This window comes from Apium graveolens, chromosome 6 (assembly GCF_009905375.1).
Source record: "Apium graveolens cultivar Ventura chromosome 6, ASM990537v1, whole genome shotgun sequence".
Taxonomy (NCBI): Eukaryota; Viridiplantae; Streptophyta; class Magnoliopsida; order Apiales; family Apiaceae; genus Apium; species Apium graveolens.
In genome coordinates, this window is record NC_133652.1 from 15722787 (window position 1) to 15743312 (window position 20526).

General features: G+C 32.8%; 3 protein-coding genes, 1 long non-coding RNA gene and 1 other non-coding gene across 6 annotated transcripts; 2 read left to right on the top strand and 3 right to left on the bottom strand.

Annotated features, from left to right (window-relative positions):
* Positions 1-4342: 4342 nt before the first annotated feature.
* LOC141664669 (uncharacterized) lies at positions 4343-5350 on the bottom strand. Its single transcript, XM_074470622.1, has one exon. The coding sequence runs from the start codon at positions 5348-5350 to the stop codon at positions 4343-4345; it is 1008 nt and encodes a 335-aa protein (XP_074326723.1).
* A 1258-nt stretch (positions 5351-6608) lies between these two features.
* On the bottom strand, positions 6609-8444 carry LOC141668011 (uncharacterized). The gene is made up of 3 exons (XR_012552860.1): positions 8120-8444; positions 7943-8023; positions 6609-6843 (listed from the first exon to the last, which is right to left on the bottom strand). It is a non-coding gene; the product is annotated as an uncharacterized LOC141668011 (long non-coding RNA).
* Positions 8445-12305: 3861 nt separating this feature from the next.
* Positions 12306-13713, top strand: LOC141667135 (uncharacterized). Its single transcript, XM_074473511.1, has 3 exons — positions 12306-12526; positions 12622-12751; positions 12940-13713. The coding sequence occupies exons 1-3, from the start codon at positions 12391-12393 to the stop codon at positions 13556-13558; spliced, it is 885 nt and encodes a 294-aa protein (XP_074329612.1). The 5' UTR covers positions 12306-12390; the 3' UTR covers positions 13559-13713.
* Positions 13714-14594: 881 nt separating this feature from the next.
* Positions 14595-18547, top strand: LOC141668423 (uncharacterized). Of its 2 annotated transcripts, XM_074475308.1 has the most exons (8): positions 14595-14739; positions 14854-14945; positions 15033-15187; positions 15715-15914; positions 16400-16870; positions 16979-17058; positions 17144-17178; positions 18388-18547. In XM_074475308.1, the coding sequence occupies exons 3-5, from the start codon at positions 15046-15048 to the stop codon at positions 16592-16594; spliced, it is 537 nt and encodes a 178-aa protein (XP_074331409.1). In that variant the 5' UTR covers positions 14595-14739; positions 14854-14945; positions 15033-15045; the 3' UTR covers positions 16595-16870; positions 16979-17058; positions 17144-17178; positions 18388-18547. The 2 variants fall into 2 exon arrangements, with proteins under 2 accessions (XP_074331409.1, XP_074331408.1); XM_074475307.1 differs by having other exon boundaries at positions 16400-17058.
* A 1659-nt stretch (positions 18548-20206) lies between these two features.
* LOC141669945 (small nucleolar RNA R71) lies at positions 20207-20314 on the bottom strand. The gene has a single exon (XR_012554197.1). It is a non-coding gene; the product is annotated as a small nucleolar RNA R71 (small nucleolar RNA).
* Between the last annotated feature and the right edge of the window lie 212 nt (positions 20315-20526).

The window sequence follows — 20526 nt, forward strand, 5'->3', positions numbered from 1 at the left end:
TACTAGAAGGAACAACAGAAACTTTCTTTAAAGAAGGTTTTATTTGATAATAATCATAGTACAAACTATGATATTCCTTACAAGTATAAATGGAATGCCATAAACTACCACAATGAAAACAAGGATTTTGTGGTTTGTATCTAACAGACTGACTCTTAACTCCTGACTTTGTAGATAAGGAGTTAATATTCTTATTCTTCCTGCAAAAAGAAGCCAGATGGTTAGAACTTCCACAGTTATGACATGCTTTCCTAGGAGCATCAGGAACAGATTTATAGTTATTGCTTTTATTCACACCTTCCTTTCCATTCCTGTTTTTCCTAGGTGATTTTACCTTGTTTGCATCCTTAACATCTTTCAGCTTATGCTTAAGCTGCTTCTTCGTCATTAAGCCTATGTTAACTTCAGCTGTCTTTTCCTGTTTTAGTTTGTCAGAAGCTAATTCCTTTTTAACTTCTGATTTCTCATTTTCGGATTTTTCAGTTACAAACTTAACAGGTTTTAACTTCGGCTTTTGCTTATCAACAGGCTTAATTTCTACAGTTCCTTTTTCATTTTCTCCATAGCCTAAACCCTCTTTCCAGTTTCCACTGCTTAGCAAATTTTGAGTTGTTTTGCCAGAGTTAGTCCAAGTTCTGATAATCTCTCTCTCCTTTTCTAACTCAGTTTTTAGAGATTCATTCATTTTTAGCATTTCATCCCTAATATAAAAAGCATTATCTCTATCCTGCTGAGTTTGATGAAACATGACTAACTCTTTTTCTAAGAAATCATTTCTTTTCTTAAAAGCAAGATTTTCAGAAGTTAATCTTTCACATGTTAAAGTTTGATCTCTATAACTAACAAACATGGTTTTAAGATATCTTCTCAACTCATCAATATCATCAGTATGAAAAGCATAAGTGGTCTGAGGTACCTTTGTTTCAGCAGCTTCAGAACTGCTCTCAGAACTTGATTTATCAGCATTTGCCATCAATGCATAGTTCTCCTCACTTTCAGAGTCTGAGGTGTCTGTCCAGCTTTTCTGCTTTGTGACAAGAGCTTTGCCTTTGTCATTCTTGATCTTCTTGCAATCAGGAGATATGTGGCCTTTCTCACCACAATTATAACATTTAACATTAGCGTAATCTCCTCTGTCAGACTTTCCTCCTTTTCCTTCAGATCTTCTGAAATTCTTCTTATCAGAACTTATGCCTTTCCTGGAAAACATCTTTCCCTTCCTGAACTTCCTGTATGCAATCTTTGTGATTCCTTTCACCATAAGAGCACACAGTTTCATCATCTCCTCATCAGCATCAGTTTCAGGCAAGCTTTCAGAATCTGAGTCATCATCACTCTCAGAACTTGATGACTCAGTATCAGATTTTATGATAAGAGCTTTACCCTTATCTTTCTTTGAGGAAGGTGGTTTGGGGGATTCCTCTTCAACCTTGAGAGCAACTGTCCTTGACTTTCCTCCTTTTCTCTTGCTTCTTTGTTCCATCTCAAGTTCATGGGTCTTGAGCATTCCATAGATTTCATCAAGAGTTGTTTCATCAAGATTGTAGTTGTCTCTTATTGTTGTTGCCTTCAAATCCCAACATTCAGGAAGAGCTAACAGGAATTTGAGGTTTGTATCTTCAAGATCATACTCCTTATTTACTAATGACAAGTCATTCAAGAGTTTGACAAATCTATCATATACATCAGTCAATGACTCATTAGTCCTAGAGTCAAAGTGTTCATATTCTTGAGTGAGTATTGTCTTCCTGTTCTTCTTAACTGTTTCAGTTCCTTGACACCTTGTCTCCAGTGCATCCCATATCTCCTTAGCAGTCTTGCAGTTGATTACCCTGTTTGACATTACATTATCAATGGCACTATGCAATAAGTGACGTACCTTGGCATCCTTAGCAATAGATGCTATATCTTCAGCAGTGTAATCAGTCTTTTCCTTTGGTACGATCATTGCTGCTTCACCTGCAACTACGACAGCGAGCTTGGTAGGTTTGTGAGGCCCTTCCCTGATTCTATTAAGGTATTCTGGATCTGTTGCTTCCAGAAACATGGTCATCCTTACCTTCCATATGGGATATTCAGATGGTCTCAATATGGGAACTCTGATAGTCTCATATCGACTCTGAGTTGATATCTTTGATGATTCCTCAGTTTTGGTAGGCTTAGTTGGAGTTTCTGTGTCAGACATGATTTTGTTTGGATCTTTAACTGTATGTGTGTTAACAGATAGCTCTGATACCACTTGTTAGGTCACACTTTCACTGTAGAGGGGTTGAATACAGTGTTTATTACAATCAAATCAAACTTCAAGAACTTATGTAACAGAAAACAAACTTTATTTAAACAATAAACTCTGTTACAATCTGGAACTGTTATCTCTCAGTGATGAACAAAATATCACGAGAGCTTCTAGAGTTATAATAAATAATATTCTCGATAATGATAACACATCTAGTGTAAACTCTATTTCTGTGTTTATATACTACACAGTTACAAGATATTCGCTAATTGATATGGAATATAATTCTACTTCCTAAAATATATCAATCAGATATCTTCTATTCCAAGTATTCCATTCTTCACGGAATTCCTTCTTCATGCATATCTCTTCTTATGTTTATCTTGATCTTCTTAACTTTAATCAGCTACTGTCCTTATCTGATCGTCCTTCAGCACTTAAGTTCTGATATCTATCTCCTGCTAACATAAGTACTGATATCCCTTAAGTTCTGACTTCCAGTACCTTAAGTTCTGACTTCCAGTATAAGTACTGATCAGTTAAGTACTGATTTGTTCTGTTCAAATAAGATCTGAAATCTAAACATAAAACATATTAGCCATGACATTATCAAATATATCTAACACATTCCATGTTATGTCAGGATTAACTTTATTTGAATGTTTATCTCCCCCTAAGGGAGGAAACATAGACTCGTCAAAATGACAATCTGCATATCTTGCGGTAAATAAGTCTCCGGTTAGAGGCTCCAGATATCTAATTATAGATATGGAATCAAAACCAATGTAGATACCTATTCTTCTTTGAGCTCCCATCTTCGATCTTTGTGGTGGAGCAATCGGTACATATACAGCACATCCAAAAATTTTGAAGTGAGAAATATTAGGAACTTGACCAAGTACCAGTTGTAGCGGAGAATGTTGGTTGTAGGAAGTTGGTCTAATCCTAATAATATTAGCAGCATGAAGTATTGCGTGACCCCAAATAGATGTAGGTAATTTTGCTTTCAACAACAACGGTCTTGCAATAAGTTGGAGTCTTTTGATAAAGGACTCGGCTAACCCATTTTGTGTATGTACATGAGGAACTGGGTGTTCAACTGAGATTCCTACAGACATGCAATAATCGACAAAAGTTGCAGATGTGAATTCGCCGGCATTATCTAAACGAATTGACTTAATGCAATGATCTGGGAATTGAGCTCGTAATTTGATTATTTGGGCAAGTAATTTTGCAAAAGCATCATTACGAGTTGAGAGAAGACAAACATGAGACCATCTAGTTGAGGCATCGATTAATACCATGAAGTACCTAAATGGGCCAGATGATGGGTGTATAGGTCCACATATGTACCCTTGGATCCTTTCTAAAAAAATGAGATTTCAAGCTGAACTTTAGTAGGGGATGGTCGAGTAATCAATTTTCCTAAAGAACATGCTGAACATGGAAGGTCATTGTTGGAAAGAACTTTAAAATCTTTAAGAGGATGACCAGTAGAATTCTCTATAATATGATGCATCATAGAGACGCCAGGATGACCTAATCTTTCATGCCAAAGTGTAAAAGATTTTGGATCTATGAGTTTGGAAGCAACGCCATTGTGTGATTCAATAGTTCTAATTTTCATTATATATAATCCTGAGGAAAGTGAGTGAAACTTTTCTAAGATTTTCTTGTTGCTAGGATTAGCGGAAGTAATAAGAAGATATTCTCTATCAGCCTCAGAGGTAGTTTCGATGTGAAAATTGTTGAGTCGGATATCTTTAAAACTAAGAAGATTTCTAGTAGACTTACTATAATATAATGCATTTGAAATGTGTATGTGGGTACCGTTAGGTAGGACGAAACTAGCTTTTCCAAAACCTTCGATTATATTAAATACGCCGGAAATTGTTCCGACTTGAGCTTTGGTTTTGGTTATTTGGGTAAAATACTTTTGGTTCTGTAGAATCGTATGAGTTGTACCACAATCAGCAATGCATATATCTTCAGAATCCATTCTGTATATAATTAAGAAACATAATTTATTTGATAAGAACATATCACACTACATAGTTCAAACAAATTAAAGCACACAATACACACTACTATAATAATTATATAAAACTAATCTTCAGCCTCCCATATGGGAGTTTCGTTAGGTTCATTCGGACCATTAATGCTTATTCTTCCAGTTGTGATTCTCGGAAAATCATCTATGTTATTGTTGGCGAAATTTGTTTCTACCATTTTCTCTTTTGATTTTTGAGAAGATTGGTATAACTTAACAAGATGATCTGGAGTATGACAATTACGTGTCCAGTGCCCATTCATGCCGCACCTATAGCAAACATTTTCAGTTTTTCCTCCTCGTGATGCCTTTCTTTTACTTTGTGATTCAGATTTCCACTTCCGGTGACCAGAGTTGTTATATGGACGAAAATGCCCGTGGCTCCGACCTCGTCCACGGTACCGCCCTTGGCCCCGTCCACCTCTATACCCTTTTCCACGTACATTCGGCTGGAATGACATGTTATTTATTTCAGGTAATGGGGCAGATCCTGTTGGACGGGATTGATGATTCTTAATCACCAATTCATGATTCTGTTCAGCAACGAGGAGAGTTGATAGAAGATCCCCGAACTTAGTAAATTTGCGCTCCCTGTACATCTCTGCTAAGTTGATATTATTGGGGTGAAAAGTTGATAGTGTTTTATCGATTTTTCTTTTTTCCGTAACTTTCTCACCACACATAATAAGCCTAGAACTTATTTTGAACAAAGCAGAGCTATATGCTCGGACACTCTTAAAATCCTGAAGTCTTAAATTAGCCCAATCATTTTCAGCTGCAGGTAGATAAACTAGTTTCTGGTGATCGAACCTATCCTTTAGATTTTCCCATAAAATAAAAGGATCCTCGACTTCTAAGTACTCAAATTTTAAATCTTCATGCATGTGGTGTCGGAGAAAAATTATGGAGGTAAAATTTTCTTTAGCCGTGGATTTATTTTCTGCCTTTATTGTATCGCTTAATTTCTTTGAACCCAAGTGCAACTTTACATCTTGTACCCATGATAAATAATTATCGCCAGAAATGTCCAAGGAAACGAACGACAAGCTTGTAATATTTGTCATACTAAATCTGAATTAACACGAAAATTATTAAATTTTAATTCATCAATGTAAATATTACATAAAATCCTACTTAATCGGGTGCGTTAACAAGTATGCAATAATCAATGCATATATCATTATTATCATTGATATTATAAACAGATCTATATATAAAATGACAAATGGATTTTCACCCGCCATACGGACGTCTGCGTATGCAGATTATCTCCGACCAATAATAAATTAAAGTGGACAATCCTGCATAAGTTAGTTAGGGGCAAAAAGTTATTATCCGATAGTTATGCAATTTATAAATTAAGGTTCCCACTATACTTCGGTATTACCCAAAATTAAATGGTACCGTAAAATAATTTTAATAGGCGGTGCTCCGGCCATATATATTTAAATTATTAGTAGAGGGTATAACTATGTCTACTTCGGTCATAGATATATAAAAATTATATGTAGAGGGTGTAACCACGTCTACTCATATATATGCATTTTTAAATTAAAATTATACCTTCTCAGTTTCGGCAGTACTTCGTGCTGATAACGTGTTGTAATATACTAGTAATAATGATAACTATAAAAGAGCTACTAAATTAGAGAGTAAGAGTGGAGGGAAATATGAGTATAGAAAAAATTGTTTGGTGCAAAGTTTTCATTCACAGATGCAATCTATTTATAGTTAAATGTAAGGCAACAATTTCTACAAATCTATGCATAGCCTAACTATTGCAATATTGACTAACTATATATGACAATTAAATAGAAAAAATTGTTTGGTGCAAAGTTTTCATTCACAGATGCAATCTATTTATAGTTAAATGTAAGGCAACAATTTCTACAAATCTATGCATAGCCTAACTATTATTGACTAACTATATATTACAATCAATTTACAACAGAACAAGACTTTTCTTTCTCTTCTTTATTATTAAGTTCTAAGGAGTCTGCACTCACTAAAGAGTAGGGCTGTTCACGAACCGAGCTGTTCGCGAACAAGCTCGAGCTCGGCTCGTTAAGGGCTCGGTTTGGCTCGGCTCGTTAAGGGCTCGAGCTCGAGCTCGAACACAAAAAGTTGTTCGTTAAGAAAACGAGCTCGAGCCGAGCTTTTAGCATGTTCGGCTCGAGCTCGGCTCGAGATCGGCTCGAGATCGTTCGGCTCGAGTTCGGCTCGTTAGAGCTCGAAAAAAATGTGAAATTTTCAGATTATTTTTTATAATACTGAACCTGCTTCCTAACAATTTTAAATTAAAGTTACAAAAATCATGTTCATCAGTTCTTCCATCCACATTCCCACCTCAAATTAAAAGAAATGTTTACATCATTTGTCTGAGACAAAACCATAACAAACTTTAAAATAAGCATAATAAAACAGCAGGCCACCATTCTTTCAAGTTTGAAGTATCAACTAAGTTGAATGATTTTTAGATTACATCTCAAACATTCAAAACCAAAATAGCCAGTTGCAACAGCTCCAGCATGACATTCTCAACTCCAGCTTGATAGACCTGTTCATCATTATAAGATAAAACAAAGATTAGGAAACTCAAATAATAAATTCAAATCAACTCCAGTATACCCTTAACATTATACAAAAATATGATTTAGCTTCAAGTTTTGGATTAGAATAACCACCTGGAACATTTTTGTTAAGAACATTTTGTTGTTAGTTCTTCTTTGAGTATAAATTCTTTTACTATTTAAACACTTTAAACTAACATATAATTTACATTATTCTCTTGTAAAAATAAATTTATTTAATTACTCAATAGAGCTCTAAGCTATAACTTGAAATATTTAATCTAGTATTAATGCCTTTTACCGAAATTACAGTAATACTACTTATGATAATTTTACTTCCAAAAAATGAATGTATTCTAATGACTCACATAAAACTCACATGTAAAACAGAATTACTCCCTCCAGTTCATGGATACATTCATACATACTATTAAACAATCTATTACAACTTGTTGTAAACAAAAAGTGACAGGGAACCACAACAATATTAATATGTGCAATCTGTAATATGAAAGTCGTAAGTTGCAAGGCTGCTTATCCTGGGAAATTTAACTTTATTATCAAAAATATAAAAAATTGCAGAATCTCTAGTAACTAAAGAATGGTTACCATCATTAATAGTAGAAATGATGAACTAGCTTATTACAATATTCCAACTATTCATAGTAACATAGTCTACTCGCACACAGAATTGATAAATTAAATTTACCCAAAACAACAGATCCAGAACCATATAAATTTCACACAAATTCTACTGGTTCTCCCATTGAATCTTTAAATTATCTAACCAAGTATCCATCATAATTTATGGCAACACATCAAAGCAATAATTCATTATATCAAACCTAAATATAAATAGATATTATAACAAAAAAATATCAAAATTAGATAAAAATCAAGAAGAAATATTGTACCATCTTTCGTGAGATGCCAAAGTATTCAGAGGAAAACTGAAAAGCAAAGATGATAACAATATATCTGATGGATATAGTCATTAGCATCTATTACAGTACTAGCAAGTATTGTTGATGGCAACATGTAACGAACCACAGTAAGAAAAAATAAATAAAGGACTCGTAAATTTACCTGTAAAATATAACGCGTTATGGTTTCTGCCCAGTTTCATTTCATTTAATCCAAATGTATCACAATTTCCTTGTCGTCCTCCTGAAAACATTTTAAAGGTCAAATTAAAAGCATGTTCGACATAAAAAAACACAATTATTAAGTATATATTACTTATCAATTCAGTTTCAAATATACCTGTTTAGATTTTTTCAGGCCATACAATTCGCGCACCCAATCTGCTCCGCAGAGCAACACTTCAACAGTTTCGGGCTTCAAGCAGGAGCGGTGCGGTTCAATCACTCTACTACCAGCACTGAAGGTAGACTCTGAAGCTACAGTGCTAATAGGAATGCTCAGAATATCAGATGCCATTTTCGATAAAATAGGAAATTTTGCAGAGTTTCCTTTCCACCAAGCTAGAACGTCGAACTTTGCACTTGGAACAATAATTTTCTCACTCAGGTACTCCTCCAGCTCTGACTTTGTGGGCTCAACAATGCCGCCACTTTCTCGAATGAAACTCTCGAATGAAACTCTCGTCTGAAGTAAATTTAGGGATTTGATTTTAGTTTTGGGGATTTAGGGATTGAGGCGGCGAATTGAACAGAAAGATGAGAAATTTGGGAATGAATGGCTTTACAGTATAAATGTATAATAATAGGGTTTTTGATGGGTTGGGCTTAGATTATTTGGGTGAAGCCCAATATAGCTTGAATTTAAATTAATCTTTATTGATGTTTCGATTTTTCTTAGAATTATTTATAAATAATCTAATCGTACATATGTTAATATCTATATATTTTAGTGAAATGATAATTTTTTTATAAATAAATAAATTTATTTCGTTTATTATTTTGACAATCAACCAATTGGTGTTTTGACTAGTACTTGTAACTAGTGTTTAGTCTCGTATTAACGTTTTGATTTTTTTAAAAAATATTTATAAACAATCTAACCGTACGGATGTTAAGATCTATATATTTTAGTGATATGACAAAAGTTTTAGAAAAAAATAAATGTATCTGATTTGTTATTTTAATAGTCAACCAGTGTTTTGACTTGTATTTGTAATTAATGTTTAGTATCGTATTAATGTTTCGATTTTTTTAAAAATATTTATGAATGATCCAACCGTACGAATGTTAATATCTATATAATTTAGTGATATGACAAAAATTTTAGAAAAAAATAAATGTATTTTGTTTGTTATTTTAATAGTCAACCAGTGTTTTGACTTGTACTTGTAATTAGTGTTTAGTATCGTATTAATGTTTCGATTTTTTTAAAAATATTTATGAATGATCCAACCGTACGGATGTTAATATCTATATAATTTAGTGATATGACAAAATTTTTAGAAAAAAATAAATGTATTTTGTTTGTTATTTTAACAGTTAACTTGTGTTTTGACCTTTACTTGTAACTAGTGTTTAGTCTCATATTAATATTTCAATTTTTTTAAAATATTTATGAATGATCCAACCGTAGGGATATTAATATCTATATATTTTAGTGACATGATAAAAATTTTAGAAAAAAATAAATTTATTTTGTTTGTTATTTTGACAATCAACCAATTGTTTGAAAAGTACTTGGAACTAGGGTTTAGTCTCATATTAATGTTTCAATTTTTAAAAAAATATTTATGACTGATTCAACCGTACGGATGTTAATATCTATATATTTTAGTGACATGACAAAAGTTTTAGAAAAAAATAAATGTATTTGGTTTGTTATTTTAACAGTCAACCGGTGTTTTGACCTGTACTTGTAACTAGTGTTTAATCTCATATTAATATTTTAATTTTTTTAAAAATATTTATAGATGATCCAACCGTACGGATGTTAAAATCTATATATTTTAGCGATATGACAAAAAAAATTAGGAAAAAATAAATGTATTTGATTTGTTATTTTAACAGTCAACCGGTGTTTTGACTTGTACTTGTAATTAGTGTTTAGTATCGTATTAATGTTTCAATTTTTTTAAAAATATTTATCAATGATCCAACCGTACGGATGTTAAGATCAATATATTTTAGTGATATGGCAACATTTTTAGAAAAAAATAAAAGCATTTGGTTTGTTATTTTTACAGTCAACCACTGTTTTGACCAGAATTTTTAATTAGGCTCGGCTCGGCTCGGCTCGATTCGGCTCGGCTCGATTCGGCTCGTTTTGATGGAGAAAGCTCGTGTTCAGCTCGTGTTCGGCTCGGTTCGACTCGGCTCGATTTTGTTCGATAAAAGCTCGTGTTCGGCTCGTTCGTTAACGAGCTCGAGCTCGAACAAGAGTTTTTGTTCGTTAAGAAAGCTCGGCTCGGCTCGGCTCGTCAGAAAAAAAATTAAAACTCGGCTCGGTTCGATCAAAACTCGGCTCGGCTCGGTTCGTGAACAGCTCTACTAAAGAGTGTTGCTTTGATATGTTCCATTGTCAATATACACGTGAGCGGGTCATGTCTAACTGTAGTCTGTGAAATAAACCTGATATATGTTTTTTCATTGGCCGTAAGTAATACACACGTATATTAATTATTAGTGGCTGCTAATAAAATAGGTCATAAACAAAGACTTCGTTGAAATTATTGGAGTAATTGTTAGTCATAAATCTCCTGCTTCTGTAGGGTTGCCAAAAAATTACCACATACTCATAAGCCATCTGCTCTGTTTTAAGGAATTACTGGGATTTATATAAAAAAATCTGATTTTGTAAAATTAAGTATAAAATTTAAGAAATCTTATGTAAAATAAAGAAACTTAAAAATTGAAATTTTATATTTTTACTAGAAGTTACAAGCCAAAAATATACCTATATTTGGAATTAAAGACTTCATGGTAGGAATTTATTTGTCATTAAACATTAATATATATGTATAAAATTTACGGTTTTTACAAGTAAATATTGGTTGGAGATTTTTATGGATAATTACTTCCAACTAACTTTTAAACTTTAAGTTTTTTTTTATTTTACAAACAGTAGCATCTTACCTCGTAATAGTTAATAGTCTAGTTTGGGTTAGATTCAAGCCCATTCTAAGAAATTTTTAGAACAGATATTAATTTATAAGCTTATAAATCATATTTGTCAATAAAAATAGTCTTCTTTATAAATATTCCATCCTATATTTATTAATCCTTTCAAAAATAATATAACTTTTTGCCAAATTTCTATATATATATATATATATTCTACCAAACTATATTCATTTTTTTATCTTCATAATTTCTCGGTACAAATGTCAGAGATCGAGTGAAATGAAAAAAGTAGTACTAATGTAGAAGTCTAAACGAAATTGTACTAGTTAACCCAAATACTGTCGATTTATTTAAATATAATATATTTTTTACCTTAGAGGTCGCATTAGTCAATAGCCATCTATAGCTGTGAAAACATTAGCTATTCAGAATAACATGTGGAAAATAAAAATAGGTCACAAACATAGACTTTGTTAAAAATAATAATAGAGTAATTATTGACCACATTTTGAAGTTCGTCTTTTTCCCCTCCAAACGTACCAAAATATCATTTGGTTAAAAAATATTATAAAAAAGTAATCACAATTAATTTTTTTCTATCGAGCATACTATTTCATTAGAGTTGTTGGAGTCTATTTATATTCTACAAATAAAATATAATTTAAATTATTACAATATATATTATTTTTCGAATAATATTTTATAAATATCACCATTTTATTAAAAATTTTGTAAATATTAGGAGTTGTCCCATATCGGAATGCTAATAAATAAGTAGTCAGATAACTCCATTAAGATGAGGCTTTTGGGATGTGTCCGATAATAAATTTGTGCGGGCTCGGCCATAGCCGATAATATCATATGAAATTAGGCCTGTTTAGCAAACCCAATAAATAATATCAAAACATCGGGAATGTCTGGCGTGTGAAGAGAGAAATTATTAGGAGTTATCCCGCATCATTTATGGGAGGGACATATTGCTAGATTATAAGCAGCTAGATGAACTCCATTAGTATGAGATCTTTTGGATATGGCCAATATAAATCCGTGCCGACAACAGTAAATTGCATATATTTTACAATTAGAACATTGTAAAATATATTATTATACAAAACATAATTAGTGTGCAAAACATAAATGGTTTGCAAAATATACCTGTTGTACTTGTAAATGTATGAAATTTGTATGATTTTATTGAATTAATAATATTTGTAAAAAATGTTATGTAAGATGACACATTTTACCTGATATTTTATTGCTGAACAAATATGAATTCCAATCACTTCAATTATAAGCTGAACTCTATATAATTTTTTTTAATTATCCGTTTGTCTACATAATTAGAAAATTCCATTGGTCTTCCGGCCAGCGCCTATATATATAAGGGGAGCTGATTTGGTTGTTAAGGTGATATATCTAAGCTTCTCTCTCTGCTCTATCCTATTTTCATGCATATATGTATAATTAATTATATAATTTGAGCAGATTGAAATGGGAAGGAGACCATGCTGTGATAAAATTGGGTTGAAGAAAGGTCCATGGACTGGTGACGAAGACCAGAAGCTCCGGAATTTTATTCAAACCAATGGCACTCAATTTTGCTGGAGATCTGTTCCACAACAAGCAGGTACATATAGTTCTTACATATATCGAATGTGCATGTCTGGAAGAGATTGAAACTTAGGGAATCTTGATACTGATTGCATGAATTACGTACTGCAGGTCTAGTAAGGTGTGGTAAGAGCTGCAGGCTGAGATGGACAAATTATTTAAGACCGGGTCTTAAGAATGACCTCTTATCTGAACAAGATGAGAAGCTTGTCATTCATCTTCACTCGCAATTTGGCAACAAGTATGTCTTTATTTTATATTATCCACACATGCTGACGTGCACCATGTATGTAGTTCATGTTTGTGAATGTACTATGATAATGCACCACCGAAAACAACAGTACTGGAGCTAGCCTTTCCGTGTTTGCTAAACTTTTGAATTATCCACATGAGTTCATTTTTGTTATCATTATTTTGTTATTTTGACAGATGGTCCAAGATTGCTTCTCATTTGCCTGGGCGAACTGATAATTATATCAAGAACTATTGGCATAACCACATCAAGAAAAAGTTAAAAAACATGGAAATCGACTCTCTCACTGATCACAGACCACTTCTCACTCATCCTCCCACAGATGATCATCATAACATATCCCGAAAAAAATCTAGGAAAAGTAGAGCAAAAATGCATGATGAAGATAAAGATGAAGAAAATGATGACGAGACTTCATTTTCGGTCAACAATCTTGATTATCTGGCGGTGGGAAGCTTAACAACGGACACTGGATTTTCAGTCGACGAAATCCCCTTGATTCAACCCCATGAAATCCTCATCCAACCTGCGTGTGATCATCTATCATCTCATAATTGTTCTCCATCTTCTTCTAGTTTACCTAGTAGTCCAAGTACATCAACCACAGATATTTCTTCTTCACATATCAACCTGATGAATGAAAATTTGAAGTGTTTGCAATATTGGCACAGCAATGACCCATGCAAAGACTACAATGTGATTATACGTTTTTCAGACGAAGGTGATTTCACCGATTGGGATTGGTTGCCAGAGCCAGCTAGGCAGCTAGCTATTGAGAGCAACATGGCCCCCTAACTTAATCGGCCCAAAAAAATTTTGTGGGCATGTTATATGTATCTTCATGTCGGAACATGTATACAATTGTCTATCAAAATATTTACTCATTTTTCTCAGATAAATTTTGTAAAGTTTGATTCTTTTTCATCACTATCTCCTCATTTTTATTAACTTTATGATAATTATTGTTATACAAATTCTGTTAGACGGCCCTGTTAATTGGTTGCCTAAACATGAATATATAAGTATATAAGCCAATCCCAATAAATGAAATTCAGCTAAAGTCTAATAAATAAGTGAAAATACTCCTTTTAAATATGACTATGCCCAATAATAAAAATATACTACATCCGTCTCACTAGATTTTTTACATATTTTTTTTCATGTTGGGCATGCATTTTAAGGTTAATATAAAGTATAGTTCTATAATTTATTTTTAGAATTTTCCTTTTTTCATTAAAATTTAAACATTATATTTTGATTCAAAAGAAAAAAAATATTTAATATTAAGCACGGGAGCCTTAAAATGCGTGTCAATCTCAGTCTCTCAATGTAAATAATCTAGTGGGATACTAGGCCATAACTGAGCTACTGTAATACAAGTGTTATAAGGAACGTTATATTAGCTAATAAATTTGTGTCCTATTGTAACACTTTTTAATTAGTGTTACAATAAATATAAAGCTAGTGTTACACAAAAATGTCGGTGTTGCACAACATGTAACACCACTTGGTGTTACAATATTTACTTTTTTAATTTTTAAACATATTAGAGGGAAAAAAATCATAGATTAGTATTAAAATTATATTCTGGTTTATTAGTGAATGAAAAATGTAATATATTAGTATAATAAAATTTATAAAAATAAATTACACATAAATGTAAAAGTTTCTTTGTTTGTTTTTATTTAATATATAATATTTTAATATTTAAAATTAGAAAGTAAAATATAAAAAATAAAAAAATGAAACATGAATTGGTAGATGAATTATTGGCGTCCATCTTTCCCCCTAAATGAAATATTATACTTACAAAACTCACCTCGGACAAACATACCCTCTCTAATCCGACTCTCCCCTCTCTCTTCACCGACCACCACACTCCGCCTCTCTGCAACCTGACCGCACCGTCTCTACAACCTTGTTATATGTTTAAGGGCTCAATTAATTAATTAGTTGAGGCTTGTTTTTCAAATAAGGTCTTTGATTTTGAGTTTAAAAAGGGGTTTCTTCAATTTTGAGTTTAATTAAGACTTTTATTTACTTGAACTTCAACTAATCGCTCTCTATTTTTATTTGCAAGGATTTTTCAGATCTTTGATTTTGCAGTGTGATTGTGGAAGCATTGAAAGTGGATAGTCTTCAGAAGTTTTGTTCGTCGTTGAAACCCATCCACCGTTGAGTGGTATTAATTCTTCTTATACTGCTTTCAAACCATCTATTTCTATTCAAAATGAAAGGAAATAGACATGTTTTTGTCTTTTTATTAAAGGAATTTAAATCAAATGGAGGGTGAGGAGAAGAGGGATTATTATGAGTTTGGAGATGTCGGTGTTACGGATAGCGTGGTGGATTTTGTTAGAGATGTTGTTATGCATCCCGAGACTTGGTTGGATTTTTCTTTGACTGATATTGATGACGAGGAAGGTGATTTCCGTAATATTAGTTTGTGTTTGCTTTTTTTTACTACGTTAAATGAATATTTAGTACGGTTAATTAAGCTGATCAGATTGAGTAATCGAGTTTATTCAAGATTTTGCTTACTCTTTTAAGTCAAAGGAAATGATTAATTTAGTTAATTTGAGTTGTGTTAATTGCATTTTTGTAGAATTTGAGGTTAAAAATTATGGTCTTGTTGTATTACATGTTGATATCATGATATGAGAATTCAATTTATATGATAGAACTATTGTATAGAAAAATGAACGCCCTATACATTTGAGTTGGTATATATTGTTCTAATTTAATTTATAAAAATTAAAAGCTTTTAAATGTGGGTGTGTCAGAACGCATCAGTGAAAATTGCATCAATCCCAACTCGTAAACATTGTCCTCGCTATAAAATATAAAAAAGACAATAGCTACCATGAAAAGGGGTTGTTTTGTATAAATGTTCCATGCCTGCAGCTGCATATATACTTTTTTAGTTTTACTGAGTAATTTTGTTTTAGCAGATTTTGATATGTCTGATGCTCTGCAAGAGCATGCACTGGCTGTTGAGCGACTTGTGCCAAGATTGAAATCTCTTAGAATGGAACTTTTTCTAGGTTATATGAGTGAGACTTGCTTTTGGAAGATATACTTTGTAATTTTGCATCCTAGACTTGATCCATATGATGTTCCACATGATGCTGAAGTTTTATCAACGAGACAGGTAAGTCGGTTTTGCATAATGTTGAATTAGTTCTTTTTGTTTTAAAGTGTCTTCCATATGACAAGCTGTAGTTTGGAAACAACATATCAGTGCCTCATTGTCTGATTTTCAAGTGTCTTTCATCTGACAAGATGGTAAGAGTCTGATTTTCAAATTGTGACTTACTACCTTTTTATTAGTTTTATAGGCATACGGTGTGTTAATAGTAAAGACTAAAGACGAGTTTAACATGTCATTGTGTGTTTCAAGTGGATTGAAAACTATTTTAGTTGACTTAAACTATTATCAGGACCATTTTTTTAAAACAAAAATAAGATAGAGTAGTTGAGATGCTGATAGAGGTTGCTTTTGGGCTTCTATTTGAATCAGTTATGTGACTACTTGAGCTTATTTAATGTGGTCTTTGTTGCTTTATTATTTCATTATAAGCTTTTATTGAGAAGTGATCTTTTCAGAATATTTTGTCAAATGCTAACTATTTTCAGATTATTATGATGAATCACGATCGAGGTCGCCGCCCAACTCACAAAGTGTGGCATCACGTTGAACCATCTTCTTCACCTTCAACTCCTACGTTTGCTAGTAACTCATCACTCATTATAGGTTTACATGCATTCGAATTCTTAACAACCTTCAACCCATTACTTACAAATTATCCGCAACTTTACCTATATATGTAGTACTCTTTTTTCTTTTTTTTAATTATTAAATATAAATACCAATAACTAAAGCTACCTCTCATAAAAAGAAACATAGCTCAGAGAAACTATTTGACATCTGCTTGAAGAAACCGGGGGCTCTTAAGTTAAAAACTCCATTACATGTGCTTAACAGAGAGAAAAGGAATGGAATCCAGGCTTGAATATCTTTCGATTTGTCAAATGTTATCTTTCAATTTGTCAAATGTTAAAAGCTCCAGGCTTCTGAACCTTAGCGCCAACATACAATCTATCTGGGTACTCGCAAAAAAAGGAAGCTTTTTAATTAATTTATTATCTACTATGTCTGTCCTGCCAATATATCCTGTAGACTGATATTTTTTAAATTTGTTATTTACAACATAGGGTTGTTTTTCCTCCGATTTATCCTAGCATTGGTGGCAATGATCTACTTCCTTGTGTTGGAGAATGAATGTATCCTTCAAGTGCGTTACTCTTCTTGTTATAATTTCTATCTCACATTCGTTTTTTTATTTGTTCAGCGCATTAGATAATCCTGAACCTTTTCAGGGGTGATTTTGGCATTGGAGGAGGAACTCACGTAGGTATGTATACCTCTAGACTCTATTTTTATTTATTTATAAGCTTCAAAATTTAAACTCTAGATGTGCATTTAACTGTAATCACAGCACCAGATCATCCAATGGAGCCAATTCAACTACATAGGAAATTTGAAGTCTTTAAAGTAACAATAAGCTTTAAAAATGTAAATTTTACCTATGTTCCTTGATTGAAACATGGGTGTTCCACCAGGTGCTCGTTTTGATCCATATGGTCCCTCCTGATGATCCTGGTTTTGCACATTATCTTTTGTAATTTTATTGTGTATAAAATCTTGTTCCATCTAAAATCTGGATCCTTACTGAAATTACATGACTTATCTTCTTTGAGATTGAACACGGGATCTAGGTTGAACTCAAGGAAAAATAAATTGTCAACTTAGGAATGTTCTGCAGGCTCAGATAAGTGAGACAGAACTTCGTGTGCACGTCGAGGGTGGTTTAGCTCATTTTCGTGGTATGTTCCGTATGAAAGCAGAGGTTGTAAAGACTGATGTCTTCCATGTAATGCATGGCATGTACACATATCTTTGCGAAAACTAATATGTTCATATATAATATTGTACTTTTGTCGTAGTTGTTGATGGTGGAGATTAGACACATATACTAGTGTAATATATATTTATATATAGTATTACATTATATATGCTAGCGTTGCTTAATTACAAAAACTGATGTTACAACAGATTAAACAGACGGTTACAATAGGCTATATGGGACCCACATGTGGGGGTGTGGGTACTTATGCAATCTTGATCAAGCTATTATATCACTCATTTTGCGTTACATTTGGGTCATTTAATGTTGCAATAATTACCTATTGTAACATTTTCTTCTTTGTTATAATAGATCAATGAAGTGTTATATTAGGGTACCTATTGTAATGCTCGTGTACATAACGCCCCTTGGTGTTACAATATACCTAATATAACACTTTTTGGGCCTATTATAATACCATTTAGGCATTACAATAGCCCACTTATGGAGTAATAGGAGTATGTCCTAATGAAATGTAGAAGAAAAAGAAATCAAGTTACCACACTTGAAAGTGCGGGGATGCCTTGTAATGAGCGTGTACTTTATCTTAATATTATTCCTGTATTTTGGTTATTTTGTATTGATTTGGATTTTTATTAAATAAATAAAATCAGATTTCGAGTTTAATTTGATTAAAGATCGGATTTTATGGGTCAGCTACGCAGTCTACACTGTTTGGGTCATATCTGGAGTTCTAGAAGTCCGATTCTGACGATTCAACAGCCCATGAAAATCTTATGAGAAGAGCTTCAAATCAGAATTGGTCTTGATTTTATATCCCAGCCGAATCATCCCAGAATCTGAGTCAAAAAGTTAACTACGAATTTCCACTTTCTTGAAATTCAATTCTAATTGGGAAATCTCTTTGTATTTACTTTAATTCATTAAAATTACTTTCATTAGATATATTACTATTATTATTCAGACCTAATCTGATTATTGTAGAGCTAGACCGAGTACAAGAGATAGACATGTAGTACAAAGAGAGAAAGAAGAAGCCTGAGGACGGAGACACAACCATTGAAGACGTTCACTTGGATTGTTTATCTCCATCTTTTTGTTTAGAATTCTCTCCCTATTTATTTTCATTATGAATATGTGTTATAAACTCTTGGATGCTTTGGTGATTTTCATTATGAACTAATTTGATTAAAGTTGGGATTTGTATGGAACCCTACCATGGGATTATTGGTGTTTTCTTAAAGAGTACTGTATGCAGTTTTATGATTTACTCGTTCAAGTGCTTTTAATGCTTATACTTGTTTTTGTTTGATCGACTTGAGTAGGTTAAAGAATTAATTATAATACCGAGAGATTTATAATTAATAGACATAAAACTTGCATGGTGCATGCTTATATCTTTTGATTATAATATTGTTACAGTATATAGACATATATCGTGACCATGCATAGCTTTCTGAATTGGTGCATAATTATATTTTGAAAAGTAAACTAGCATAGATATATGTTAATTTGTTGATGGGAAATATACCATAGTGATTACGAGAGAAACCTATGACCATTGAATTCTAGCTAGTGAACTATGAATTTGCTAAAGTACTACGCAACTCTTTTACCGATATTCACGTGTTAGGGGGAAGTAATTATCTAGACTTATCTTCTCATATTTGAACTTTTCAAGATTCTCTGAGCTAGTAAAATTTAGTGTTAATTACTCTTTATTAATCAGTTAGTTATAAAAACCTTCAACACCTTTTGTGCTCGATAACTGAATTGTTAGATAATTAATTGTGATTTACACAAATTTACAGTCCTTGAGGTACGATAACTGGTATTACTAATATATTACTTTCTTGAGATTGTGTACATTTGCACATCTGAATTTTATGTAACAAGTTTTTGGGCGCCGCTTCCAGAGACTGTTTCAGTTGCTTCTGTACTAACGGGAGTAATTATTGTTTCTTATCAGGTTTTTTTGTGTATGAATGAAGAACCCTCATGATTAGTTGCTTTTTGATCCTGAACTTGGGAGAACTTTTAAAGCACGAAGAAGAGTGCAACGTGAAGTAATGGAAATAATTATTGTCATGGGTGAACTAGTTAATAACCAGGATGTGGTACCCAATGGCATGGTGAAGGATGATAGAAATAGTGTTATCGGCTGTATGGGAAACCTCGTGTTGATGAGTTGAATTCTGGAATTATCAAACCAACTATTCAAGCAACACAATTCGAGCTAAAGCCAGACATGTTTTAGATGTTACAAACTATTGGTCAGTTTATTAGAATGGCTATTGAGGATCCTCATCTTCACCTTCGGTTGTTTGTCGAGGTTTGTGATTCTTTAAAGCTTTCTGGAGTCATGGATGATGCTTTTAGATTAAAGATTTTTCCATATTATGTGCGAGACATGGCAAGAGATTGGATGAATTCTATTGCACCATCTTCGTTGACTACTTGGAATGATTTGGCAGAGAAATTTCTAATGAAATATTTTCCTCTCACCAAGAATGCAAAGCTCCGTAATGAGATTAATTCTTTTCAGCAAATGGATGATGAATCTTTATATGAGATATGGGAGAGATTCAAGGCATTACTGAGAAAAAAGCCCACGTCATGGCCTGCTCCATTCCATTCCGATGAAGACATTTTATAATGGTCTCAATGCTCATACAAAGTTGGTGGTGGATGCATCAGCAAATGGGGCTCTGTTGGCTAAATCAAACGATCAGGCATATGAGAATCCTGAGACAATTGTAACAAATAATTATCAGTGTACAAATAATAAAGCTCAAGCTGGAAAAAGCGTAGCTGAAATTTATGAGGTTGATGCAG

Coding starts and splice junctions, on each gene's coding strand:
- LOC141664669 (XM_074470622.1), bottom strand. CDS start 5,350: ATGACAAATATTACAAGCTTGTCGTTCGTTTCCTTGGACATTTCTGGC.
- LOC141667135 (XM_074473511.1), top strand. CDS start 12,391: ATGGGAAGGAGACCATGCTGTGATAAAATTGGGTTGAAGAAAGGTCCA. Junction 12,527..12,621: donor ATCTGTTCCACAACAAGCAG/GTACATATAGTT, acceptor TACGTACTGCAG/GTCTAGTAAGGTGTGGTAAG. Junction 12,752..12,939: donor CACTCGCAATTTGGCAACAA/GTATGTCTTTAT, acceptor TTATTTTGACAG/ATGGTCCAAGATTGCTTCTC.
- LOC141668423 (XM_074475307.1), top strand. CDS start 15,046: ATGGAGGGTGAGGAGAAGAGGGATTATTATGAGTTTGGAGATGTCGGT. Junction 15,188..15,714: donor TGATATTGATGACGAGGAAG/GTGATTTCCGTA, acceptor TTGTTTTAGCAG/ATTTTGATATGTCTGATGCT. Junction 15,915..16,399: donor AAGTTTTATCAACGAGACAG/GTAAGTCGGTTT, acceptor AACTATTTTCAG/ATTATTATGATGAATCACGA.